The sequence below is a fragment of the Salvelinus sp. IW2-2015 genome, linkage group LG7, assembly GCF_002910315.2.
Source record: "Salvelinus sp. IW2-2015 linkage group LG7, ASM291031v2, whole genome shotgun sequence".
Lineage (NCBI taxonomy): Eukaryota > Metazoa > Chordata > Actinopteri > Salmoniformes > Salmonidae > Salvelinus > Salvelinus sp. IW2-2015.
Genome location: NC_036847.1, coordinates 13,528,299 through 13,556,280, shown reverse-complemented (window position 1 = coordinate 13,556,280; position 27,982 = coordinate 13,528,299). Strand labels below are relative to the sequence as shown.

Genomic DNA, 27,982 nt, shown 5'->3' with positions numbered 1-27,982 from the left:
CGCGCCTGTTGGGAACGAGTGCAGTTTCCTGGGTGCGTGAAAGCGTCACACAGGACAATGAAGTGGTTAGCTGGCGATGTGGCGAGTATGAGAAGATAGATTACAGCAGGTTGGTTGGTTGGCTGGCGTTGTCGCATTCTCGGAGGAGGACAACGCAAACGAGGGAATTAAAGTGTCTTATGAGGACACACAGATAACTGGAATACCTGTGTTGATATCATTTGGGATATAGGGGAGTGCGAAGGAGACGAGGGCAGCCCCGCGAGGGCAAGTGTGTGCTGCTGTGGCGGTCCTGCTAGCGAAAGATGAACAAGCACCACCGAGTGCCGAGCAACCGAACTCTGAGCTCCGTGGAGGTGAAGAGCAAGGTGCGTTGCTTGCAATATTAGCTAGCTAATTGCCAGTATAGAACAGCTACTATGTAACTATTGTATGAGTTATTGAAGGCTCCTAGCTTGCTACTTGCAAATGATGGCAAAAATTAGCCTGCAAAGTGGCTTGTCAGCAAGTTCTGTTGTAATTCAATTGTCTCGTCTGCGCCAGCTAGCTCTACCAGTTTGCTTGCTAGCTAACGCGTTAGTTGGCCAGCCAGTGATCTATCCAGCGAACGAACAAGTGTCGAATGTGGAATGAGGAAGGTATGTGTTGTTATCCAATGCATGGATGGATGTTTTACCACATTGTCTTATTTGTACGAATTAAATTATTACGCCGTGGTCGGAACCCTGTCAAAAGCTTTGGAGATTAGGCAATGTTGTGACTACCCAGCCACCCACGTAATGAGCGAATACTTGTCAACGAACCACACATTGCTGTGGTTGAGTTTGGACAATATGTTACACAATTTTATATGATCTGATTGGGTGAATGTTTATGTTTACAATGAACTAACTAAAATAAGCATAGTGAACAAGCTTCAAAAGCATCTGAGAGACACATCTGCGATTGCATCGCCTACTGTCAGGTTGTTAATTAGGTTTGCTAATCGTTTATGAAGGTTGTTGGCCTAGAGCGCTGACAAGTCATTCAGCTGTTTATAGTGCCGTGCGCAGGTGATAAAGGCACAAGTGATCTTGGTTCCTTCCGCATAGGATTGCTAATAGTAAACAAAAAAGTAATTGCGCAGTTTAGGTATATATTTCATACTTCTAAATAGCTACATTTTCCATTATTGGGATAATCCCAAAATGTAATATCCAGTGTCAATATTGGAATGTCACATAATAATAGTAGTAGTAGTAATAATAATGCAGGGTTCCCTTCATCCATTCAAAACACTAACTTTTTCAACAGCACATGTTATGAGATGTTGTCAAGACTACAGACATTAGTCTCATGAAAAGGATGACGGTGGTACCAATCCCCAGTTTCCCAATTTGTTTGTAGTCTTCAGCCTGATTAGACAATGGGGTGCTAATCAACCGTACAAACTCAGTCCCCCGCACTGTGCAGCAGTAACCACAACACTGCTAGTCGCTGGGGGCACCTTCGTAATGCAAAAAAGGGACGGCAGGGTCCAACCCTTGTCTTTCAACTCCAATGTTACACTTTGGCAACAGGCATTGCTCCAACCATGTCGAACAAATCGTGTTTGTGGTAAACTGCCCTCACTAATAGAGTACCACCAACAAGAGTTACTGTCACCAGTGTAATTGATTTGGTAGATTTCAGATAAGTATTTTTCCTATCATGCGACAGATGGGTGTGTGAGTCCCTATTTCTGTAATTATAGACTGCTATGACAAACACAGGCACAATCACACCCACATCTGCATTTTGAACATTTTAATTGATGCACAGATTGTACTCATTTTCACATACAAGCCAAAGACACATAATCAGAATTTGTACTAAATGAGTGATGCTCTGGTCTTCAAGACTCTACGTATCATATAGTGGTCGTGAGTCAATTGGTTGAGATTTATTTGATAAAAGGTTGAATTTTTTCTTTACTCTTATAAACCATAGAAACACATTGAATAACACATTCATAAATGGCAAACAATAATACATAAGGTCTTGAAGTGTCCTATATCAATGAGGTATAAGAGCTCAGGAAATATTGTATTTTTTTGGACACATATTTAACCCCTTTGTTTGTTTGCACAAAACTACCCGTATACAGTGCATTCGGGAAGTATTCAGAGCCCTTGACTTTTTCCACGTTGTTACGTAACAGTTTTATTCTAAAATTGATTAAAAAAATTCCCTTAATCTACACACAATACCCCATAATGACAAAGCTAAAACAGGTTTTTAGAAATGTTTGCAAATTTATAATAAAAAAAAAAAACATTTCCATAATTATTCAGACCCTTTTGTCAGTACTTTGTTGAAGCACCTTTGGTAGCGATTACAGGCTCGAGTCTTCTTGGGTATGAAGCTACAATCTTGGCACACCTGTATTTGGGGAATTTCTCCCATTTTTCTCTGCAGATCCTCTCCAGCTCTGTCAGGTTGGATGGGGAGTGTCTCTACACAGCTATTTTCAGGTCTCTCCTGAGATGTTTGATCGGGTTCAAGTCTGGAAAATTCAGGAAATTCGGTGACTTGTCCCGAAGCCACTCCTGCAATGTCTTGGCTGTGTGCTTAGGGTCGTTGTCCTGATGGAAGGTGAACCTTCGCCCCAGTCTGAGGTCCTGAGCATTCTGGAGCAGGTTCATCTTTCCCTCGATCCTGACTGGTCTTCCAGTCCCTGCCGCTGAAAAACATCCCCACAGCATGATGCTGCAACCACCGTGATTCACTGTAGGGATGGCTGCCAGGTTTTGTCCAGACGTGATGCTTGGCATTCAGACCAAAAAGTTCAATCTTGGTATCATCAGACCAGAGAATCTTGTTTCTCATGGTCTGATGGTCTTTAGGTGACTTTTGGCTAACTCCAAGTGGGCTGGCATGTGCCTTTTTACTGAGGAGTGGCTTCCGTCTGGTCACTCTACCATAAAGGAACTCTGGAGCTCTGTCAGTGACCATCGGGTTCTTGGTCACCTCCCTGACCAAGACCCTTCTCCCCCGATTGCTCAGTTTGGCCGGGCAGCCAGCTCTAGGAAGAGCCTTGGTGGTTCCAAACTTCTTCCATTTAAGAATAATGGAGGCCACTTAGGGACCTTCAATGCTGCAGAAATGTTTTTGGTACCCTTTCCCACATCTGTGCCTCGACACAATCCTGTCTCGGAGCTCTACAGACAATTCCTTCGACCTCATGGCTTGGTTTTTGCTCTGACATTTACTGTCAACTGTGAGACCTTATATAGACAGGTGTGTGCCTTTCCAAATCATGGCCAATCAATTGAATTTATCACAGGTGGACTCCAATCAAGTTGTAGAAACATCTCAAGGATGATCAATGGAAACAGGATGCACCTGAGCTCAATTTCGAGTCTCATAGCAAAGGGTCTGAATACTTAAGTAAATAAGGTATTTCTGTGTTTTATTTTTATTACATTTGCAAAAGTTTCTTAACCTGTTTTCGCTTTGTAATTATAGGGTGTTGTGTGTAGTTTGACGAGGTAATAAAGAAAAATAATATTAGAATATAGGCTGTAATGTGGAAACTTAAGTGGTCTGAATACTTTCTGAAGCACTGTACTACCATTTGTTTGTATAAGTTACCTTCAGACGAGTCCCGTGACACTTGTTGTGGAGAGAACACCACCGTTTTTAGGATGTCTCATGGTCTGACAAACACCTCTGTACCTCGGCCACCTTCCACCGCAGATGCGAAAGGTTGATATAGGTGGATTGAGATGCAGCCGTGCTTATTAAACTGACAGATTTTACTGGGGATTTATTTATGTTACTTATACAGAACAAAAATATGAACTCAAATATAAAGTGTTGGTCCCATGTTTCATGAGCTGAAATAAGATATTCCAGAAATTTTCCATCCTCAAAATTGCTTATTTCTCTCAAATTTTGTGCACAAATTTGTATACACCCCTAGTAGTGAGCGTTTCTCCTTTACCAATATGATCCATCCACCTGACAGGTGTGGCATATCAAGAAGCCAATTTAAACTGCATGATCATTACACAGGTGCATGTTGTGCGGGGGACAAAAGGCCACTCTAAAATGTCCAGTTTTGTCACAACACAATGCCACAGATGTCTCAAGTTTTGAGGGAGAGTGTAATTGGCATGCTGACTGCAGGAATGTCCTCCAGAGCTGTTGCCAGAGAATTTAATGTTAATTTCTCTACCATAAGCCGCCTCATGTCGTTTTAGAGTATTTTTTTATAATGCGTCCAACCGGCCTCACAACAGCAGACCACATGTAACCACGCCAGCCCAGGACCTCATATTTTTGTTCAGTGTAGATTTGACTTATTTACTTATTCTAACCACTGTGTAATGTTTTTCTGCTTTGTCAACTGTTTGCTGCAAAATTCTTTCTACAAACACCAAGGTCATTATCCTTCCTCCTATCCAATCTTTTAACTGCGGTCTGTCTGTCTGTCTGTTTCTGTCTGTTCGCATTCCTATATGTCCCAGTTTGGGGCCGAATTCCGTCGGTTCTCCCTGGACCGGTCGAAGCCGGGCAGATTTGATGAGTTCTATGGACTCCTGCAGCACGTGCACCGGATCCCCAACGTGGACCTGCTGGTGGGTTACGCCGACGTCCACGGCGACCTGTTGCCAATAAACAACAATGACAACTACTACAAGGCCATCTCTGTGGCTAGCCCGCTGCTACGGCTCTTCCTGCAGAGGAAAGGTAAGAAAGGATCAATCAAGTTTATTTTACATCCAAAAGCAAGCAATGCAGGGGCAGGAGCAGAGTGTCTACGAAACACTGCCTTGAAGGTAGGAACATAGGAAGAAACCTAGAAAGGAACCAGGCTCCGAGGGGTGGCCAGTCCTCTTCTGGCTATACCGTGTAGAGAAGGATCGCACAGTGCCAGGGGGCAGGTCAGCATGAGGCAGAGGGAAGGATTATTTTTCAATTATCTTTTATTTTTCAATCTTTTTTTWAATTGTAACTCTTTACTGCTACTTGAACTTCTTCTATGGTGATTGTAGTGAATTGCTTACTTGATATTTTAAAAAACAACAAGCTCTGTCATGTGAGATTCAAATCAAATGTTATTAGTCACATGTGCCGAATACAACAGGTTACAGTGGAATGCTTACTTACGAGCCCCTAACCAACAATGCTGTTTAAAAAAAATACGGATAAGAAATAAAAGTAACGAGTAATTAAAGAGCAGCAGTAAAATAACATTAGCAAGACTATATACAGGGGGGTACCGGTACATTGTCAATGTGCGGGGGGCGTTGGTTAGTTGAGGTAATATGTATATGTAGGTAGAGTTATTAAAGTGACTATACATAGATGATAACAACAGAGAGTAGCAGCGGGCGGGGGGGCAGGCAATGCGAATATTCTGGGTAGCCATTTGATTAGATGTTCAGGAGTCTTGTGGCTTGGGGGTAGAAGCTGTTTAGAAGCCTCTTGGACCTAGACTTGTTGCTCCGGTACCACTTGCCGTGGCGGTAGCAGAGACAGCAGTCTATGATTAGGGTGGCTGGAGGCTTTGACAATTTTTAGGGCCTTCCTCTGACACCGCCTGGTATAGAGGTCCTGGATGGCAGGAAGCTTGGCCACAGTGATGTACTGGGCCGTTCGCACTACCCTCTGTAGTGCTTTGTGGTTGGAGGCCGAGCAGTTGCCATACCAGGCAGTGATGCAACCAGTCAGGATGCTCTCGATGGTGCAGCTATATAACCTTTTGAGGATCTGAGGACCCATGCCAAATCTTTTTAGTTTCCTGAGGGGGAATAGGCATAGATGTTATCTGCATATGAGAGTTTTCTTGCCCTCTTCACGACTGTCTTGGTGTCTTTGGACCATTCTAGTTTGTTGGTGATGTGGACACCAAGGAACTTGAAGCTCTCAATCTGCTCCACTGCAGCCTGTCGATGAGAATGGGGGTGTGCTTGGTCCTCTTTTTCCTATAGTCCACAACATCCCCTTTGTCTTGATCACATTGAGGGAGAGGTTGTTGTCCTGGCACCACACGGCCAGGTCTCTGACCTCCTCCCTATAGGCTGCCTCGTTGTCGGTGATCAGGTCTACCACTCTTGTCATCGGCAAATTTAAGGATGGTGTTGGAGTCGTGCCTGGCCGTGCAGTCATGCGTGAACAGGGAGTACAGGAGGGGACTGAGCACGCCCCCTGATAGGCTCCAGTGTTGAGGAGCAGCATGGCAAATGTGTTGTTACCTACCCTTACCACCTGGGGGAGGCCCGTCAGGAAGTCCAGGATCCAGTTGCAGGGGGAGGTGTTTAGTCCCAGGGTCCTTAGCTTTTTGATGAACACTATGATATTGAACGCTGCGCTGTAGTTAATGAATAGCATTCTCACGTAGGTGTTCCTTTTGTCCAGTTGGGAAAGGGCAGTGTGGAGTGCAGTAGAGATTGCATAATCTGTGGATCTGTTGGGGCAGTATGCAAATTGAAGTGGGTCTAGGGTTTCTGGGATAATGGTGTTGATGTGAGCCATGACCAGCCTCTCAAAGCACTTCATGGCTACAGATGTGAGTGCTAAGGGTTGGTAGTCATTTAGGCAGGTTACCTTAGTGTTCTTGGGCACAGGCTGCTTAAAATATGTTGGTAGTACAGACTCGGAGAGGTTGAAAATGTCAGTGAAGACACTTGCCAGTTGGTTAGCGCATGCTCACAGTACACATCCTGGTAATCCGTCTGGCCCTGAGGCCTTGTGAATGTTGACCTGTTTAAAGGTTTTACTCACATCTGCTGCGGAGAGCGGGATCACACAGTCTTCCGGAACAGCTGGTGCTCTTATGCATGTTTCAGTGTTATTTGCCTCGAAGCGAGCATAGAAGTAGTTTAGGTCGTCTGGTAGGCTCGTGTCACTGGGCAGCTCTCGGCTGTGCTTCCCTTTGTAGTCTGTAATAGTTTGCAAGCCCTGCCACATCCGACGAGCGTCAGAGCCGGTGTAGTACGATTCAATCTTAGTCCTGTATTGACGCTGTGCCTGTTTGATGGTTCGTTGGAGGGCATAGCGGGATTTCTTATAAGTGTCTGGGTTAGAGTCCCGCTTCTTGAAAATGGCAGCTCTAGCCTTTAGCTCAGTGTGGATGTTGCCTGTAATTCATGGCTTCTGGTTGGGGTATGTACGTACGGTCACTGTGGGGACGACGTCATTGATGCACTTATTGATGAAGCCAATGACTGATGTGGTGTACTCCTCAATGCCATCAGAAGAATCCTGGAACATATTCCATTCTGTGCTAGGAAAACAGTCCTGTAGCTTAGCATCTGCTTCATCTGACCACTTTTTTATTGATCTAGTCACTGGTGCTTCCTCCTTTAATTTATGCTTGGAAGTAGGAATCAGGAGGATAGAATTATGGTCAGATTTGCCAAATGAAGGGCAAGGGGGAGCTTTGTATGCATCTCTGTTTGTGGAGTAAAGGTGGTCCAGAGTAACCCCCCCCCCCTTTTGTTGCACAGTTTACATGCTGATAGAAATTTGATATTAAGGATTTAAGTTTCTGTGCATTAAAGTCCCCGGCTACTAGGAGCGGCGCCTCTGGGTGAGCGTTTTCTTGTTTGCTTATGGCGGAATACAGCTCATTCAATGCTGTCTTAGTGCCAGCCTCTGTCTGTGGTGGTATGTAAACAGCTAGGAAAAATACAGATGAAAACTCTCTAGGTAGATAGTGGGCTCTACAGCTTGTCATGAGATACTCTACCTCAGGTGCGCAATAGCTCAAGACTTCCTTAGATGTCGTGCACCAGCTGTTATTTTCAAAAATACCAATTCCGCTGCCCCTTGTCTTACCAGAAGCCACTGTTCTATCCTGCCGGTACAGCATATAACCTGCCAGCCTCCTTCTCCGACTCCATTGTTAGATTCCATGTGTGTAATGCCACAGTCTTTCCTCCATCTCCTGTGCTTTTTTTGTTGTATTTTAGCTAACCCTTTTTCTAACCTAAACTTAATTATCCTAACCTGCTATGTTAATGATCATAACCTGCTTAAGTTTTCCTAAACCTGCTACAAAAAGTCAATTTTGACAAAAGCTGTACCCTTCTAGACAAAACAAATGAAATTTTCTCTTACTTCATGTAGCTAACACATTCATGCTTCACTTATTCCTCTCTGATTTATAAGATACTGTTGCCCAAACAACATGCTGATTTAGACCTACACCAGCACTGGTATCAGGATGTATTAGCTAGCTACATTTGCTCGGACTCAGTACCTTTATTAGCTAGCTGTCTGGCTAGCAAGCTAACTAGCGGTTAGCATTAGCCGTTGATATGATTTATTTTAGCCACAACTTGCTAAGAAAAGACAAACTAGCTGTTTGCAGACTGTAAGATACAAAAACTAATAGTGTAATTATAGAATGTGTGTGGATTTATATTAAGAAGCGAAGTGGAAAGCAGCATCGTTGTCATCAAATCGAGCTTTATTTATACAACACATATCAGAAATGGAATGCAACGCAATGTGCTTTACATGAAGAAACTGAAAATAAAAGCTGAAATATTTACTACACAACAAACATAAGATTAAAAAAACTAAATGACACGAACTGAACAATTTAAAAATCACCCTAAGGAAAAGCAAAGCTAAAAAGATGTTTGAAGATCTCTCTCTCAAAAAAAAAAAATATGTCAACAGTTTCAGCCCCCCTCAAGTTCTCTGGCAGGCCTTTCCAGAGGCTGGGTTTATAGTAACTAAAAGGCTGCCTCCTTGCTTCTTGGTCCTAGGCTTTGGGATAGTTAAAAGGCCAGTGCCAGAGGACCTGAGGGACTTACTTCAAAGCATGTCTGACATGTATAGGGGTGCACAATCCTGGATTGATTTAAAAACCAATAGAAGAATCTTAAAATTAATTCTACAACTCCGTCAGCCAGTGCAGAGAACTTAAAACCGGTGTAATGTGTGAACTCCTTCTGGTCTTGGTCAGTACCATTGGTCCAGCATTCTGTATGTTTTGCAGTTGATCAATGGCTTTCTTGGGTAGACCAGACAGGAGAGCCTTACAGTAGTCAGCCTGCTTGTAATAAAAGCATGGATGAGTCTCTCTCTGTATCCGCCTGAGAGAGAAATGGCCGAACCGTGGCAATGTTCCTCGGGTGGTAAGAAGCTATTTTGGTCACATTCCTAATGTGTGATCCAAAATTTTGTTCAGAATCTAGAATTACACCTAGGTTTTTTTTACCTGGTGTCTTGTCTTTATTGTCTGTGAATTCAGATGTGCGGCTAGATTCTCTCTCTGCTTTGGCTCCAACAATAAGTACCTTGGTCTCGTCTTGATTTAGCTGACGGAAGTTGTGAGCCATCCAAGTATTTAAATCACTAGTATAAGAATTGATCTGTGGAGCTAAAATCCTCTGGTGACATAGAAATGTAAAGTTGTGTATCGTCTGCGTATCAGAGAAAGTCAATGCTGTGCTTTCCAATAACGCTGCCAAAGGGGTAACATATATAAACTGAACTGTACCGGGCCTGAGAGACTGTACCGGCCTTGGAGATTGTCAAATTGCTAAGAGCTGAAGAATCTAAATAACTTTTCTTCAGAAGGGGTTTCACAATTTTTAGTGCAGTGGGGAAAGTGCCTGAGAACAGAGTGATTTAACAGTGGCTTGCACTTCTTCAGATATGCAATTAAAAACGTTTGAAGTAGGTGGAGGGGATAGGATCAAGAAGGCAGGTAGTTGGCTTAAGTTGTGATATCACTTTCCTGAGCATGTCTGTCAATCAGCGAAAATAAATCCATAGTGCCTTTGTGTGGTAGGCTCGGGCACATATCATCAAACTTCTCATCAGTTCTCGCTTGACTGATACCCAGCCTAATGTTGGTTATCTTATCTCTGAAATATGCTGCAAACTCATCACATTTAGATGTGGAGYAAAGTTCACAGGTTTGCAGGGGTAGGATTTGATCAGGCCATCAATGGTCGAGAAGAGCACTCAAATTATTAATCGTGATCAAGTTAGAAAAAGGAGCCCGTCTGGCATTTTTCATTGCCTTGTTAATATGTGACAAGTTGKTCTCTCAGTATATCATAATAGACCTGCAACTTTGACTTTCTCCACTTCATCAACATATTGTTGCATCTGCTGCATTTATCATGCAGACTGAAAAGGGAATGATCAACATGATCTCGTGGTCAAGCCACTGAGGTATAATAAGAACTGGAGACTGTGTCCAAAATATCTGACTGTTTAAGGTAATCTACTCATGTTCGCATACACCGATTCATGAACCGTCTATATCCGGGTTGCATCTGGTTTATACGGACCATCATTGCATGCGCACTAGCACTCATTGCGCACAGGGAGCAGTGAGAGCAGCAACAACATCACGTCATTCAAAAAACATGGCCGACATTATATGAATATAACATTTTCATATCTTTGGCTGTGAATGCTGGATTTGATAAGATCCTGGCCCCTTGAGTCGAGCAACAACTGCGCTCCTTGAGTGATGGGGCGGGCTTAGTGAGAGCGAGACGACTCAAGTAGTGTTTAACAAGCCTAACATTTGAAATGCGTTATAGAAGATAAAGTAAAAACCCAAACCGGTACGTGCATCAACACCGTTATATAGTAAAATACCCTGCTGTCTCACTATGGTACTATAGCCTTCTGGACATTTTGATAGTCGTTGAACAATGAAATAGGCCTTGTTGTGTGTGTCCATTCAGTATGTTTTTCAATGAGGTGATAATTGCTGTTTTTAGTATGGGTGTTGAACTCAGTCTTTAGTCCTTTTTGTCATAATTGAGTGTTCAGTGCAATCTGGTCAATCCAGAGAGACTGGGTCTGTGGGGGGTGAGTCTAAGCTGTCTCAATGTGCCATATGACCTATAGATGCTAAGCCTCTTTGTCAGGAGGGGATTACAGGGGTCACTGTGTCACGCTGTGTGGGCCCTGTGTTTCAATTACATGCTAGACACTAACGTCTTTGGCTGCAGCAACTCACCCCTCACACACACACACACACACACACACACACACACACACACACACACACTCTTGAAATCTTTGCCCACAGCCTTTACCCAACAGTGTAGGAAGCAGTTCATTCTGACTGCCTAGTAGTGCTGAGCGGTTAGTGCTTTTTATTATTTGAATGTTTTTACATTTAACGTGGGTTGAATGCGGTAACACAGAATAAAACGATTAATACAATTCCCAGCTTATCACTTATTAACTATTATTTATTCCTTTACTTTAATAAAATATTTTAGTTGTATTTGTTTTATTTGACCTGGAGTCATTATCTCATCTCTATAGATCTGCTGCCTATGCTGTCTGACAAAATCACTATTTTAGTAGTTATTCAAACTAAATAAGGCATGACTGCTGAATACCTACTATGAATCACTTAGATCGTGTATTTACAGGTAGAGATGCCTCGCGAAGCAACTGCTCTTCATCCCTCTCGATCACACATTCTTTTGTCTCTTCTCTCCCTTTCCATGTCTGCCCCACACTAACCTAACATAGCAGGAGTAAAAGAAACAGACAGACCGGATAAGTAGGCACGCAATGGATTATGGCCATTGTAGTTAATTACCACATTTTCTGCCCTTAAACTACGTAGAATATTGGCCTGTTGGCACGGTTACATCGCACAGTTTGGGATTGATCTGATGAGTCTTTTGAGAAACTTCTCATTGAGCTCACAGGGAAAAAACTGAARGAATTGGAATTGAAATAATTTAACTATATTGGTCAATTTGTTGTTTTAACAATGTCAGTTGATACTCAACACTACTGCATGGCCATCGGAAGTTGTATGGATGTGGGTCTATGTATTGTCTTCTTTTACTAATGGTTTCTGGACTGCTAGGCTAAATGATTGCTTGGGTTCTTAATATCAAATGACGATGGCTGTATCAGCGTTGTGTCTTTCTCTGGGCTCAGTCTGTGTTAGGATGGAAAGAGCAGGTTGTGCTCTTTGGCTGCCTTTTGCTGTCTTTACTCCCCCTCTGCAGTCTGGGAATTCTTTCTAGGCTGTAAGTTTGTTTGAGAAGAACTTGTGGGGGTTATAAAAGAGCTGTATGTGTTTAGCCAGAAAGTTTTCCCTCCAGCCTTGGCTGACCTTGTCACTGTGGAAGTAAACTAGACTTTTTAAGCAATTGGGAGACTTTTTTCTTTAAATCCAGATTAAGAATAAAGTTGTCATTGTATTGATGTTTTGATGAGCTGTGTGGATGTGGAATATTGTACATGTTGATGGGGATTCTGGAATGTGTGTGGAGTTAATATATTGGCAACACACATTTTAAATATGCAGGGTATTCAAATAATCTGAATGAAACATGTTCTTTGTATGTCCACGTTTGTGGGCTTCAGATGTGGGGTGGTTGTGAACTTTTTGGACATGATATATGGTACTGTATGAAATCAATCTTGGGCAGTGTTGGCTTGCCTTCTTTAGGCCTATTTGAGTGTGTGTCCAAATGATTGATTTCAGTATATCAAGCTATTGATGATCGAAATTACCTAGTGATTCTCTCTCTCATTCACTCTTTCACTCACATGTTTTCCAATCAAAATCCTATTTTTCCTAAACCTAAGTCTTTGTCCTTGTGGGAGACCTGGGAAATGTCCCCATGAAGGAGAACTTCTTGTTTTGCTATCCTTTTTGTGGATTTCTGGTACATAAAGAGGATGGTAATTTAAACACACAAAGAAGAAAAAAAACACTCTTACTAGAAATGGTGGGAAAAATTGAGTTGTATATCGGGATATATTTTGTGACGATATATCTTATTGTTTTGACAATTTAACAATAATTGTTGTGCTATTTGGCTGCACCTGCACCAAAACTACAGTATTTTTAATTCATACTGTYGCTTGTTCTCCATCTTTTTTTATGGTGAGCTAATATGTTTTCAGCACTTTTTTTATTTCCATGATTGATCAAAACTCTCTAGTCCCTCTGCAGCAGACATATGGTGAGCAATATGTTGGAACATCAAATCACCGTAAAATCACAGTATCAAATCGCAATACATAAAGAATAGTGAGAATCGTAATACATATCGTATCGGTACCTAAGTATCGTAATAATATTGTGTCGTGAGGTCCCTGGCAAATCCCAGCCCTGAATCTTACACAATGTCTGGATGGCTGTAGTGCAACCAGTCCCATGCCTGTTTACCTGTTGCCATGGTAGCCCTGAAGAGGCCTGTGCACCATTGTATTAATGGCCCTGGGTATTGTTTAGGGATGATGGGAGCTGCAAAGCCTGCTGGGGGAAATACCCACACACACAGACAACATACGATGACAGTTTTTATACTTATTTTTTTCTGTCACTTGTGAAGTTAAAGGGTTATGTTTATGAATGACACCCTGTTGCTTCGGCCTGCGCGACAAATTGGTTGGAGTTAATGTGGTCAGTTGTGAAGCTGCTTTATTTATTCTTAGTGCAGTATGTTCTGACAGACTCCTATTGTATTCTTTTTACTGAATGAGACCAGCAGGAGAGCAGTGTGCCTTCCCCTACCTTCGCCATGTCATACAGGTACACTGTTTTTGCTGAGGTCAGTGTAACAGTGTTTATGGTGGTCAGCCAGAGAAAGAGAGCTGTACTCCTCTGTTCTCGTCACTTAAACACTATTTAGATAATGTGCTCTTTTTGGCTGGCGCTAGGCCGGCGCGAAGTGTCAAACGTACGCCAGTTGCCGATTTCAGGCATGCAGAAACTAGCGCTCTGGTTTTTTCCACCCCTTTTGTAAGATTCTGCAATTTACCTGTCTAACATCAGCTTGCTTGTGCTGAGGTGGGAGGGGTGGCAATATTTGAGGTGTGTTCTTAAAAACCAGCGCAAAAGTGACAACTTCATTCAGCGCGAATGGGGAAATTTAGCGGCAACGCTGTTGGTTATGGAATGGATTTTGACAGCGGAAGCGCTGCCTATCCAGTAGGGATGTGACAAATGAACAGTGTTGCATAACATTTAAACAGCAAAAAAAAAAAAAGCATTGGTTTTCCGTTAAAATAGACCTTCTCTYGAGATAGTTTTGAAGCGCCATTGAACAGGCATGTTACTTGTCTGTAAAGGAATGCCGCTTTTGAAGTGGTACTAACGTCCATCACTAGACGACCAGAACTGTCKATCAAGTAATCTCGAGCTGCCTGTGCACAGACCAATCTCTCCTAAAAAAAAATATTTTTAAAAGTTTGTTGAACACTGTGACATACCAAGACATTTTCGTAGAAAGAAAACACATCTTCCACTAGGAATCAATTCCTAAGATTCAGTATTTTTGGGGAATGGAGGAGACTGATTCGTGGCTGTACTTCAGAGAACACAAACACCTGTATCTTTCATAGCGAGAGGGGAGGGGCACAGTATAGGCATGTCTGCCACCAGGCAGATGGAGTCAGAACCATGCACTAGGCCTATCTGTCGGCAATCAAAAGCTGTATTTCGTAATGGAATGCTGCAGTTCACAATTCCTTAATTTTTTTTGTTTAATCATTATTTTACCAGGTAAGTTGACTGAGAACACATTCTCATTGATAGCTATGACCTGGGGAATAGTTAGGGGGGAGGAGGGGGGATGAATGATCCAATTGGAGCTGGGGATGATTACGTGGCAATGATGGTATGAAGGCCAGATTTAGGAATTATTCAGGACACCGGGGTTAACACACATACTCTAATAGTATGTGCCACGTGATCTTTAGCGACCACAGAGACTCAGGACGCCCGTTTAACGTCCCATCCGAAAGACGGCTTGCAAAGTCTCAACTTTGTAACTTAGTAACTTAACATTAACGATCCCAATTTTGTTTAAACTTTCACACCTCTCCTAACCAGCTGTGAAGCACAGTGCCCGTATACTCATGGAGCAAGAAAAAAAAGTGCTTTTTGTGCCCGTGACCCTTGTATTTAGAATTATTATTATTTTTAAACATTTTTTGTTGTTGATTTAAAACAAAGCATTGCGTTCCCTCCCCTCAATGAAGATTATTTATTTTTTTGTCTTGCCCGCAGGTTAGCGTTTTTCGTCATTAATCTTGTTCTGGAGGCAGCTCTGCAGAGTGGTCACTAGCTTGCACAGCTACGGTCATAAAATCTGATTTTAAATCTACCCTTAACCACATTGCTAACCCTAATGCCTAACCCTAACTTTTTAAACCTTAAAATTAAGACCAAAAAGCCTATTTGTTTTCATACATTTTTACAATATAGAGAATTTTGACTTTGCAGCTGGCCCAGCTAGTAGAAATCGCTACGTTCTGCATCAAGGACAAGACTCATCCCAACAACTTGCAATGCATTCGCCATGTACCCAAGACTGTCAAGAAAAGGTTTGGCTCGTGAGACCGCTTTGAAATAAATCTTAATCACCAAAGCTTTATGAAAAGATCAAGTTAGGGAGCAGCAAAACAGTMAGCGGACATCCCCTTTTTATCTATGTACATTATTTTAGCCAGTTCCTGTTATTTTGGATGTGTGTACAACCCCCTTCATGCATGCTACATGCACATCATGGAATGAGAGATGAGATGATGCAGGTGACCCTGGTATTTAGAAACATTGAAGTTATTTTCCTTTAACAATTGTTTGTTTTCATTAGATTAAAAACCCAAGCACTCAGTAGGTTACCCCTACTTGAAAGCTGGTTGAACAGCAATGCGTCGGGTGTCTTCCAGGCCATGTATTAGCCAAGTAGCCTATCCATAAAAGGTTTCTCAATGGTCTTCTCCTGAGGCTTTTGCATTATTCACAATTCATAGGCCCTACCTGCATACTCCAGTTCGCTTGTAGCTTATCCATCCCAACTTCCAAAGAGCGCCTCTTGTCCAGTTAACAAAGGTCCTACAAACATATTCAAATTATTCAGTCCTATAATGCCATAGCCTATCCACCATTGATATCTTGCTTACTGCGAACGTGCCTCGCACACCACCTACAATACATTTAAGCGGAGCCTAGTATTTTTTTTGTTTGTAGAAATGCAATGCATAAAGGCATGTGAATGGTCAAGCCCTCGTCCCACCTACAACTTATTTATTCATCGAAACACATCCCTATCGCACCACCGCCAGCTATTGCACTCATAATTCCCACTGTAAAAATAGCTAAAATATTGTAGTGTGACCTAAAGCGCTATTACCAGCACTAAAATGTGCCATTGAGTGAAGTTTGTTAATATAGAGCCCATCAGTGTCCACAGCAGTTTGAATCTCCTGGCCTTGGCGTGGTTACCTCCACCATCATTATCATTAATAAATGCAGACCTCTGTAGGAGACACCACTCTCAAATACAGTAGGTAAGCTTTGGTATCGGTTGTCACTGGAATGGGTTTGTCAGACAAGTGGAACACAGGGTTGTCATAATAGAATTCATTGTTTATCTGTGTCTGCCATACAGAGCAGAACACTCCACCCTCGCTTCACCTTCTGTCCTGTCCTCACAGCATGAGGCTGTCCAGGTTTCCATACTGATGGAACCCAGTTACTCAGGGAAGATGGGTGTGTTTTGTTCAACTGATATCATCATAGTTATAGTTTAAATTATAAAAAGCACGAGGGTTTTTATGAGGGCGAGTGGAATTACTGTGCTGCTCGAGCAATGACTGGCAAAGTAATTATTAACTATGACTCAGAACAACACTACATAGTGTTTGCGTACACGATACAGTCTACCCACACAGTAAAGCAATCAATGAAACATGATAACTGAGTTTAAGGGTGACAGAGTAGACAGAGCATGGAGACAGAGAAAAGTAATGAGAGAGCGAAAGGAAGAGCAGTGAACAAGTGAGTGAAGAATGCAGTGTGGATGGCGGCAGAGTGAGGCCTTAGGTGGGGGATGGGGAGCTGGAAGAGGAGGGGGCTTCATTGAGTGGAATGTGGCTAGCCTCTGATCACCACTGCTGGGCAGATTGAACAGGACAGCATACCGTACACAAGAGTGGAGCCATGGGACAGGAGTTAGCTGGACCACCTCGCTAGGGAGGGAGGGAACTAGTACTAACTACTGCGGGACAGTGGAGAGGGAGATGGCAGGGGGAGAGGGAACTAGTACTAACTACTGCGGGACTGTGGAGAGGGAGATGGCAGGGGGGAGAGGGAACTAGTACTAACTACTGCGGGACTGTGGAGAGGGAGATGGCAGTGTGAGGGAAAGAGAAACAAAATGACGCAAGGGATGAGGGACTCAATTGGTGGTTAAGTACAGGTGGTATTGTTTGCCATGTTGGTGAAAGGGCAGTGCTTTTATGTATTGTAGTACTGTACTAGCATTTAGTAGGCTGGGTGTTATCCTGATCACGATATGCATATCTTTGGATTTCATAATTCCTTGATATTGACACTGGTTCTCCACATACTACAGCCTACCAGGGTAACACTCATTTGGCTGCTGATATCTCAAATGGAGCCTGTTGTGCCACCCGAACATGTCCAATATAATTATGGCTTATTCATAAATGCTCATTTACACGGTCCTATTGTTATCCATGATGTGACAGGGGAATTTGTCTCTATTGCCCAGCTCTAGTTAGACAGACAATGCCCTATACAATGTATATCTCACTATACACTAACATTTCCGCTTCAGAGCCTAGATCAAAGTGACAGCCGAGCTCCATGTCTTTGTTGAACCCAAGGAGGACCAGACCGAGAGATGCGGTGTGAGAGCAAGAAAGGTGTTCTGAGCCAGGCTAGCTCATGTGCCTGCTCCTCCCTCCCCTCTGTCCTCACCCCTCTCGCCATGGAGGCTGCGTGTAGCAGGCTGCAGCAGGAAACTGAAATACAGCACAGGCATGGTCCAGCATCACCAGCAGCAGTCAGTCAGACAACCGAGAGAGTCAGGACAGAAAGAACCAAGCCAGTGTGGATGAAAGGGACGGAGAGACTGCGAGAGGCAGGGAGAGACTGCGAGAGGCAGAGTCAGATGTATGCCCCAGGGAGAACTCTGCCACCACTGCTGAAGAAATTCCTAGTGTAAACAGTTGATGAGTGATAAATTGCTTGAACTTTTGGCCCATATGCTGGGTGTGTTATTGTTAGAGGTGTGCCGAATAGTCGGACAACACGAGTATTGTAACGGATATGGGCAATGTTCTAGATACGATTATGATCCAAGTGTTTTTTTTTCAATTCCGTAATCGGAATGCATATTTCTTGACTTGACAAGTTAAATAAAATAAAATTCACATGTCAGTCAAGTGAGGTGCTACGTGGCCTAAACTCAATTGGCTAGTTTGCCTGTCTGTAAAGAGATGGGTGGGCTGTATGTTGATCTTGCTTCTCTGATTGGAAAGTGAGCTGTATTTCTCTGTCCACTTATTTCATAAATTCACCCATTCACTTTCACTTCTCTTATTCGGTCTGATCATTGACTGCTGCTGTCTCCTGTTAGCCTGCTACTAAGATGCAATCAAATGTCCAGGACGTTTGCTATCAAGCAATCAATGTGTCTTTAATATCTAACAAGCAGGGTGAGGGTAGGGGAAAAAATATATAAAATGTGGATGTACATTCTGACTGATAGCAACCACTGCAAGTTGAGGACACACAGACACAGGTCAGTGTTGACCCTATTTTGTATTGCATATCCATCCTTCCTTGTGGCCAGTCGTCCCTCCATTTCTTCCACGTTAACCTTTTTACGAGATCAACTCCCTCTAGCCTTTATTTTACTTTCGTTGTATTTGTGCCTCTTTCATATCAACTTTCCGCCGTTTATGTCTTGTGCTCAAGATCCTGTGGGTTTCTTTGTAACTTCCTGAATTCCATTCCATAACCTGGTCACTAATTAGTTAAGATACAACCTCAACCGACCACCCCCGAAATAATAGTAAACTTTATACCCCATGGTCCTTTTCAATAATTCTCGTATCGGGAGCCGTTTTCCCCCTCTGCTTCCTGTCGCCCTTCTGGCAAGAAAACACTTTTTCTTTCGTTTCTGGGTTTCAATCGTTATGGTTATCGTCCCACGGTTGCTTCCCTGGTAGTGCTTGCGCTGGGGATACCACCACCTGGCCAGGTTGATTTTCCTGGTCTAGTATCATCTTCAATGCTCTTCGCTCCGCCACATGTCTCGCTTGCCAGTGCCCGTCTACGTAAGCTCGCCGACTCCCGCGTGGGCGGCTGGAGGGTTTTGAACCGCGGAGGGGGGGAGGATCGAGAATGCGAGGGGGCGGGAGTTCGGCATAGGCAGGGCGGGATGGGGGGAAGGCGGGCTTTTGGGCTCATTGTGTCTGTGCATGCTCTTCCATGGTGCCGTGGTTTGCTTATGTGTATGCATGTCTCTCTCCCCTTTATCCATTATTTTTCGAAGTTTTAGTCTTTTTTATTCCAATACGCTTCAGCAAAAGAATCTCCCTCCCTCTTCCGCTTTTGGAACTGGGGCTTAGGTTACCGCTTAGTTGACCGCAAGGGATCGCTTGCTTGGCTTGATTCGGCCCCGCCCGCGGTCCTGGCACAATATATGCTTGAACAAGTCCTTACGTTCGCCGACGTGTGCACCGCGCAGGTCCGCTACGTCCCATGCTCGCCGATTATACCTCCCAGGGCCAAGCATTATAACTGACAGCCACAGTAGCCAGTGGGAGATCGGTTTTGCCGCAGTGGCTGTGCCTCCGCGAGAAATAATATTCGCTTCACATTTCGCTCAGGCAGCAGCCTCATATGACTAGCTCCCCCTTCTTTCCCGCCAAGGCGCCACACTTGAAAGTTTCATATCAATGGCCACGTCGCCTGAGCACCTCTACCCATTTGTCTCACAACTGCTCCTATGTGCATCTCTGTCCCCTTTCTTCTTGTCCAAGTCCCGCAAGCATTCCCACACACACACTAATCCGGACCTCTGGACTTCGCCCCCCCCTGCAAAGGATTCATAACCACCTGTTCATGTGCTTCCCTCGCGTCTCGAACGTCACCCTTTGGGCTCCTTCAGGTGAGATGGTCAGGTTCTTTGCTAAGCTGGTTGCAGACTCAGTGGGTCGTGACCCCATTCCGGTTTACGAAGGTCCACGAGCTTAGGGAATTGGCCACAGATGTGACACTCAGAGGCTCTACCGATTTACTGCTTCTATCGTCCGTTTTTATTTTGTATGTCGCCACCTCTCCACGTCATCGCAGATCTCGTTGAGGCCTCTTTCTTGACCTTGGGCACCTGTTTCCCAAGTAAACACACACACGTTACCACCTGTCTCAAGTCGTACTGTGTAGGTGCTCGATGGACTGACACTACCTCACTTTGGCTGGTTCACGTACTTCAGCGCTGTGGGTGGGAACCTCTGATTGATCTTGCTTTCTCCTGCTGGCACGTGCTGCTGGGTTCTTTCCATGTCTTTCCTCCTTCCCCTTCCTTTTCCTTACTCTTTATTGGTCTGGATCCCTTGCACTGGACTGCTGTTCCTGTTCGCCACCTGAGTCACAACATCTGTGATTACCAAGTGCCTGTTTCGGGGCCGTTGCATCTCACTTCAGACATACAACCTGTGTTCTTTTAATCTCTACCCGCGGGATGACAGGGTCGGGATCACCACCAACTATCCCGCTGTGTGCATGTCCCCCTTCTTTGACTGACTCCTCTCGGGCTCCTTGAGGGCACCCATGTGCGGCCCACCCTTAGAGCTCCTGGTCCGCCCCTTGGCCACCCAACAGCCCCCATCATCCTCTCCCAGGATATCCTCTCGGAGCGCCTCTGTTTTTGTCTAATAGACCCGTTGAGGGCTTGATCGCACATTTGCTACCTTCCTCGGCGCATCTGACACCCCACGTCCCGTTTTTTTCCCGCTCCCGAACGTCCGCTCGATCCATTCCCGATCTGCGGCTTCCACACTAACGGGTTGACCCTTTTATTGGGCCTCTGCGGTGGGCATCTCTTCGCCTGCCTCTTCATCCATTGCAGCAATAGTCCTGTTTTTTTGCCTTGGCATCATAATTCCCATAGCATCTCACTGCGCAACACATCTCGACATTTTTCATTTTGGAGAACATGTAGTGACTCTTCCCTCCGCCTCCTGTCGTCCTCCGCACGCTCTTTTAGTGTCGCATTGATCCTGTGTTTCCTAACTGCGATTGCCTTATTTACATGGGACAAATAGTATATTCCATGCCCCCCGGGCCTACTATTGCAGTGAGAATCACATCGCCATACAATCCCCCGATTTATTTCACCTCAGTACATCTGTAGCACCTGACGTAGTCTTAGCCACTCCGCTTTTGTTTGTCCTCAATTCCGGTTCCCTTCTCAAACTCACTGGAACTCTTTCCACTGTCCACTCTTGACACCTTCAGCCTTGGAGAGCTCCACATCCTCTTCCCTGTCTTCTTTCCCCTTTTGTTGAAAGGATGGCTCGTTGACGGCTACCATACACACGACCCATTTAGCGCTGGAATCGGCCCACCTTTTCTTTCCACCCCACCTTTTTGTAGCCTTTAGCCGCTTTGTGTGTGTGCATGTTCCCACGCAAACCTCCCACATACGCAGAGGAGCGCCGCAGTCCGCGCTCTGCGGAGTGGTCACTGATTGGTGGACACTAACACGGAGGCTCGATGGGCGCCCAGGACCTATCGCCTCACCTCATCTCCACAGTTCCGGTCCCCCTGGTGGTTCTGCTGCACGACTCTATGTGGTAAAGTTGACCCGCTTAGTCCCATCATTTTCCATCTACCATCCAACCCCGCCCTTCCTTCGCCGAACTCTGCTCAGCACTTGCACCCTCTACCGTTGCCCTGCGGTGAGCACGACGGGATCGTGCTGCACCTCAATGGGCACTTGTTGTAATCTCTGCCCTCGAACGGCTGTTTTAGAGCCCGCTACCTTTGGGTCCTACGTCCGCTGCCGTCTGTCTGGTTTCACCGCTTTTTGCATGCATTTCGCCCTGTACGCTTCCTCTGCTTGGAGCCACAGGCCGTGGGCCAAGGGCGTCCGATTTCTTTCTTCCCTCTGCACAGCACAGTCTGACCCATCCGAACCTGGCTGGGCCTGTCTCCCTCTCCTCTTCAACCACCACCGGAGGCAGGGGACCGACGCGGACTTGCGGGCGACACATGCCTCCTGTTAGTGTTCGCTGGGCTTGCGCTGTCAGCGACGCCAATCTGTACTGCCTGCCTCCTGTTGCTCAAGCCGGGCACTTACCAGTTCGACCTGCATCACCACGCGTGCAGCCCTACATCTGCCGGGCGTCGTTGGACCCACCGTCATGCTGGCCAGCACATCTTCTAAGTGCCCAGATACCCGGCCCCTGGTGTCCGTCCTCCCGTGGTTCTTGCCCCTTGCCTGGTGAGGGCAGGTTCTTAACGCCGTCTGGCGAACGTAGGGCTTTGGGCTGGAGCTGCATTATTTGGAGTCGTGCCTAACCTCTCATCGCACTGAATGGATCGGGCCTTCTGTAGCTATGCAGGCTATTCCCTGTGCTCCCTCTCTCCCAACTTCACACTCACCCATCCGCGCGCCTGGTCACTTTTGGTAGAACCCCCCCCCACACAGCTGCACCCGGCTGCCCACACTTGGGTTGCAACCTTGGTGGTCTTCCAGGCCCATTTTCTGGTTTTGAGCCTGCACAAGCGAGGCCATCCTCCAGGTTGGCCCGTGACGTGCCGATGACAGGCTCCAGAAGTCTGCTGTTCACGAGTGGCATAGGAGTCCGGGGCGCACGCACTGGCAGCGGATACGACGAGGCCCCGACTTTAAGTTTCTGACTCATCATTTTAACGATTTATGTTTGCCCATGTTGTTTTGGGGCTGCACATACGCATATATCATCTTCCTTTCTTTTTGTTGTTCCAGCTGGCCTCTCCCGTGCACACGTCCCCTCCCATTTCCTTCACGTTCCATTACGTAACACTCAAAAGAGCTTTTTTTATTCTATTAGGAGAGGCTGTCGTCACTTTCCCTTGTCTTCTGGATCCGTACAGTCATAAGTTTATGTTGTACCGTTCCGTACTTACTATCTCCCTGCACCCCCTTCACGCTTTTCAGCTGGCTGTACTACTTCTGTAGAGCCTATATTCACCAAGCACCTGGCTGAATCCGCCGCTGTTTGTCTACCTCTCTCTACCGTCCTCGTATCTGTTATCTGCGCCACAAAACCGTTGCTCCTTTCGTGCTCGGGGGGCACAACTGGCCATGTTTTTTCTATTGAATTTTGATTTAATATTTGATATTTGGACTTTTGTTTTTTACTTGAAAATATTCGCTTTTACCGCGTCGGACTTTCGCCCCCCTGCTACTTCCTTCCTGCCCGGTTTTTCTCGGGCTGTCGTTCTCACAGGGCTTAGGCCGCTTCGACGATCGATTCAGACGCGACGGCGTGTGGAGGGGTGGGGGGAGAGGGGCCTGCATTCCTGGTTGTGTGATCTTTTCCCTTGGCCGTGGTTGCTATCCGTCGACGTAACATCACCATATTATTACTACTCATTAATATCCCACATACCTCCGCTTCACTCCTGCGTATATTTCAGCTCATTTCTCAGCCCTGTTGCTCTATGCTACGTCCACCGTCCTGGCCTTTGAGACTTGCAAATCTAGTAAATCCAGGCTCACGGTTTTATGCCGCGCCGTCCTGTTTGTTATTCGAGCAGTCGGCCGTTGCAACGTGCCTTGGGTGAATTTAATGCCGATATCTTAAGTGGCCCGAATGCTCTCCGCTCCCTTTCCCCTCCGGACCAGTACTCCCTCAAGCACACTACACATTCATTCTTTCCAAACAGCCAGGTCGAACTAGCCCTTGCGTTTTACGGCCCGTGCTCAACGGACGACACTGTTCAACTATGCCTGACAATGTGAATTTCAGTTTTCTTTACCTGTCCCGACAGCACTCTCACCTTCGATATACCGGATTTGCCCCTTACCATCTTTCACTCTTTGGATCCATTCACTCGTTCTTCCTAGACCCTTTTGTGCCCATACATGCTGAGGTGTGATAAATTGTTCGAGGTGGTGAACGATCATGTCAGGCGTAAACCCAACGCGTAATTGTCCGGCTGTTCTAGGCCTTGTTCTCGACTACGCTTATGCACCTCAAGTGTTTCTTTTTCCCTTCGTCATTCGGATGCAAAATCATTTTCTTGTTTTAACTTGCAGTCATACTCACTTCCATGTCCGTCACCGTGCCGGTGGCTCAACGCTGGCCTACCTCCCTTGGCTCGTTGCCTGCTCTGTACCGCGCTGGGTGGTGCTGTCTGTTGAATTTGCTTCTTGCTTGAGCCGCTGCGCTGTCTTTACTCTGTCCATCTCTTCCTACAAAGCATCCCCCCACACTTACTATTCAGGGTTCTGTCGGCAGTCTGATTATACACTGAGCTAGAGTCTCACATATACGGCCACTGCTAAGCTACATGAAGTTGCACAGCGGTAGTTATAAAGCGTTTGGTTTGACAGAGAATCCACATGCCATATGTCGTGTTATATTGATATATACTTGATCATGCACCGCACTCACGCGATGGGAGAGGGATTAGAGATGATGAGGGCACATAGCGCTATATGCATTTCAACACTTGGCGAGTACGTGTCCCTCCATTATACATGCCTAGACTATGCCGTCCCCATTATTCTTTTCCACGTAATGAGGGCGCCCCTCGCCCCGGCTACTCGCCCCCCCCCCCCCCACTCCGCGGCTCCTCCTCTGCCCCGCCTGAATTTGGTCTAATCGACCTTGCAACGGGCTGTCGACATTTTGGCTAACACTTACAACTTGGACCCTAAATACACACCTCTTCCGTCTTTTTTCCCACGAATCCCGCGTATCTTCCCTTTCCCGATCCGCTTTCCGACCTCGGGTTGTCACTTTTTTTTTTGTAGGAGGCCTCCTTCACACGCGGTGGGACAATCTCGCGATGCATCTTAATTCTGACCCTGTCATGTTTTTTATGCCTTGGATATTAACTGTCTCTGGCGACACCTAACTTTTTATACCCTTCATCTGCATTTATACTCCCTCACTCCACTGACTACCCCAGACTCTTTCGTTCGCACACCTTGACCTTACGACGTTAGTTGACTTTTTCCCATGGTTCTTTTCCCTGCACCCCGCTACCGGGCATCTTGATGATCCCTCGCATCCACCACGTTTTCACCCTCATCTGTTGTAGTATCAGCCCCTCAGCTTTTTGTTGTCCTCTTTTTCTCTCAGAGCTTCCAATGTACTTCTCCCTGGAACCTCTTCATGTCAACTCTCTGACATACGACCGGCGGCCTCCATCCCACTGTCCCTTTCCATCCTGGTTGCGGCTGGCTCGCTTTCAGGTTAACTCATACCTTACCTTTGCCTGGATCAGCCTACCCCAATTTTTTCACCCCCAGTTAAATGGTTCGACCTGATTTGGCCTGCTTTGGTGGTTGTGTGTGTTATCACGCAACCACGAGGACAAATCGTTGCGCTGCTTTTGAATAGGTGGCTGCTGTTGGTGGAAATTGGCGGATGCGGGAACGTCGTCCCCCAGGTGGCTTGAAGAGTTGTTGGCCGACTGCCATATTTGCAATCTCCTCAGCCCTTACCTAAAATGCCCGCCTAGAGCTCAAGCACCTTGCCTCCTTCAGGCTCCGGTGGCATACGACCAGTCTGTGACCACCCTGGGTCCTTCGTCGAAACTCTGCCTAGCCAGGCTGTTCTTGCCGCGTACCTTTGGGTCCCCGTACACGCTGCAGTACTGTTGGGTCTTCCCGCTTTGTCATTTTCTCAGCCCTGTGATTCTCTGCTTGCCCCAGTGAGTGGGCAGGGCCGTAACCAGTTTCTTCTCTTCCCTCTGCAAAGCTCGTTCTGCACTCCCACAGCCGCAATGGCACTTGTTCTCCCTCTTCTCTCTCTCCCCACACGGGAGGAGGAAAGAGAGCAAGATTGCGGGAGCAACTCCAATCCGTCCTGATGTTCAGCCTGCTTGCAGATGTAAAGGAAGAATCTGTACTGCCCTGCCTTCACTGTTGCTCCAGCAGAGGAATCTACAGTTCTGAATGCATCAAAAAGCGTGAAGCATCCATACTTGCAGCGTACACGTTGGACCCAAAGTATGCTGGCAAGAAACATCCTGTCTAGTGCAGAGATCAAAAGGCATGGTGTCATCAACTACCGTGTCTTGCCACTTTGGCCTGGATGAGGGCAAGGTTCTTAGCAGTCTGGCGAAGTAAGGGCTTTGGGATGGAGATGCAATATGGCAGTCGTGCCAAATACTCATCAGCCACCTGGTGGACGGGACTTTGTAGATATGAGGCTATTTCCCTGTTGCTTCATCATCCTCAAATCCCACCAACATCAGCACCTCAGAGCGCAACTGGTCTTGTTTGGGAACACACACACACCAAAGCATGCAACAGGCTGACCAAAACTTGGGTTGAAAAATTGGTGGCTATCCAGGCAAATTTTTGGTTTTTGAGCCTGACAACGAGCCATCCTCAACAAGGTTGGAAAGTGACAGTGAAGATGAGGCCTCCGAGTCTGATGTTCAGAGGTGGACATTGAAGAGGTCCAGGGGAGACATGGAAGCCTGAGAGGAGGACAACAAAAGCTTTAGTTTCTAGACTATCATTTTACAGATGTATGTTGAAAACGTTGTTGGGAGATGCGATGGATCATTCAATATTCCCTTTCTTTTGTTGTTCAGTGAAATCATCCCATGTGAAGTCAACTCATTTCATTAAAGTAATTCGTAACTAAATAGCTTTTTTTATTCTATTGGAATGATTTAATCATTTACAATTGTCTTATGATAAGGTAAAGGTTTATGTTTGTCTCCATATGACATGGTAAATATATCAAATGCAAAAAACATTACATTTCAATGGTATAATATTCATTCGCATATATTCCCACCTCTGAATATTCCCAAAATGTGCAACCCTATTCGTAATCGTATCTGTAAATTGACAGTTGATACTCGTGATCGGGAAAAACTGAAGTGTTTTAATAGTCCAAGTAGATTTAGCCAAAATGTCTACATCCCTGCAAGTCTATAGACCAAACAGGCTGCAGATTAGGAGCCGCGGAGGGGGGGGGGGGGGGGGGGTGACCTGTGTCTGTGTGTCCTCAACTTGCAGTGGTTGCTATCAGTCAGATGTACATCACATTTTATATTTTTTTCCCTACCTCACCCTGCTTGTTAGATATTAAAGACACATTGATTGCTTGATAGCAAACGTCTGGACATTTGATTGCTCTTAGTAGCAGCTAACAGGAGACAGCGCAGTCAATGTCCCGAATAAGAGAAGTGAAAGTGAATGGGTGTTTATGAAAAGTGGACAGAGAAATACAGCTCACTTTCCAATCAGAGAAGCAAGATCAACACACAGCCACCCATCTCTTTACAGACAGGCAAACTAGCCAATTGAGTTTAGGCACGTAGCACTCACTTGACTGACATGTGAATTTTATTTTATTTAACTTGTCAAGTCAAGAAATATGCATTCGATTACGGAATTGAAAAAAAAACACTTGGATATAATGTATCTAGAATTTTGCCCATATCTGGTGTGTTAATTGTTAGAGGTGTGCGACTAGTCGAAACCCTATTGTAACGGATATGGGCAATGTTTCTGATACGATTATCTCAATGTGTTTTTTTCAATTCCGTAATCGGAATGCATATTTCTTGACTTGACAGTATAAATAAATAAATTCACATGTCAGTCAAGTGAGGTGCTACGTGGCTAAACTCAATTGGCTAGTTTGCTGTCTGTAAGAGATGGGTGGGCTGTTTGTTGATCTTGCTTCTCTGATTGGAAAGTGAGCTGTATTTCTCTGTCAACTTATTTTCATAATTCACCATTCACTTTCACTCGTCTTATTCGGTTGATCATTTGACTGCTGCTGTCTCTGTTACTGCTATCTAGATGCATCAATATGTTCCAGGACGTTTGCTATCAAGCAATCAATGTGTCTTTAATATCTAACAGCAGGTGAGGGTAGGGGAAAAATATTAATGTGGGATGTAAATTCTGAGTCTGCTATTACCACTGCAATAGTTGAGGAACCACAGACACCAGGTCGCCCCCCTCCCCCCCTTAGCTCCGCG

The 27,982-nt window shown here is 45.3% G+C and overlaps 1 protein-coding gene across 2 annotated transcripts in view; it reads left to right on the top strand.

Moving 5' to 3' along the window:
• Nucleotides 1-27,982, top strand: part of LOC111966428 (partitioning defective 6 homolog beta) — a 51,610-nt gene continuing 23,628 nt past the window's right edge. Inside the window, exons 1-2 of one of the 2 annotated variants that reach the window (XM_023991048.1) lie at nucleotides 1-368; nucleotides 4,491-4,713. In XM_023991048.1, the coding sequence (XP_023846816.1) occupies nucleotides 306-368; nucleotides 4,491-4,713 (286 nt within the window). In that variant the 5' untranslated portion in view covers nucleotides 1-305. The other variant, XM_023991049.2, reaches the window with a different exon arrangement.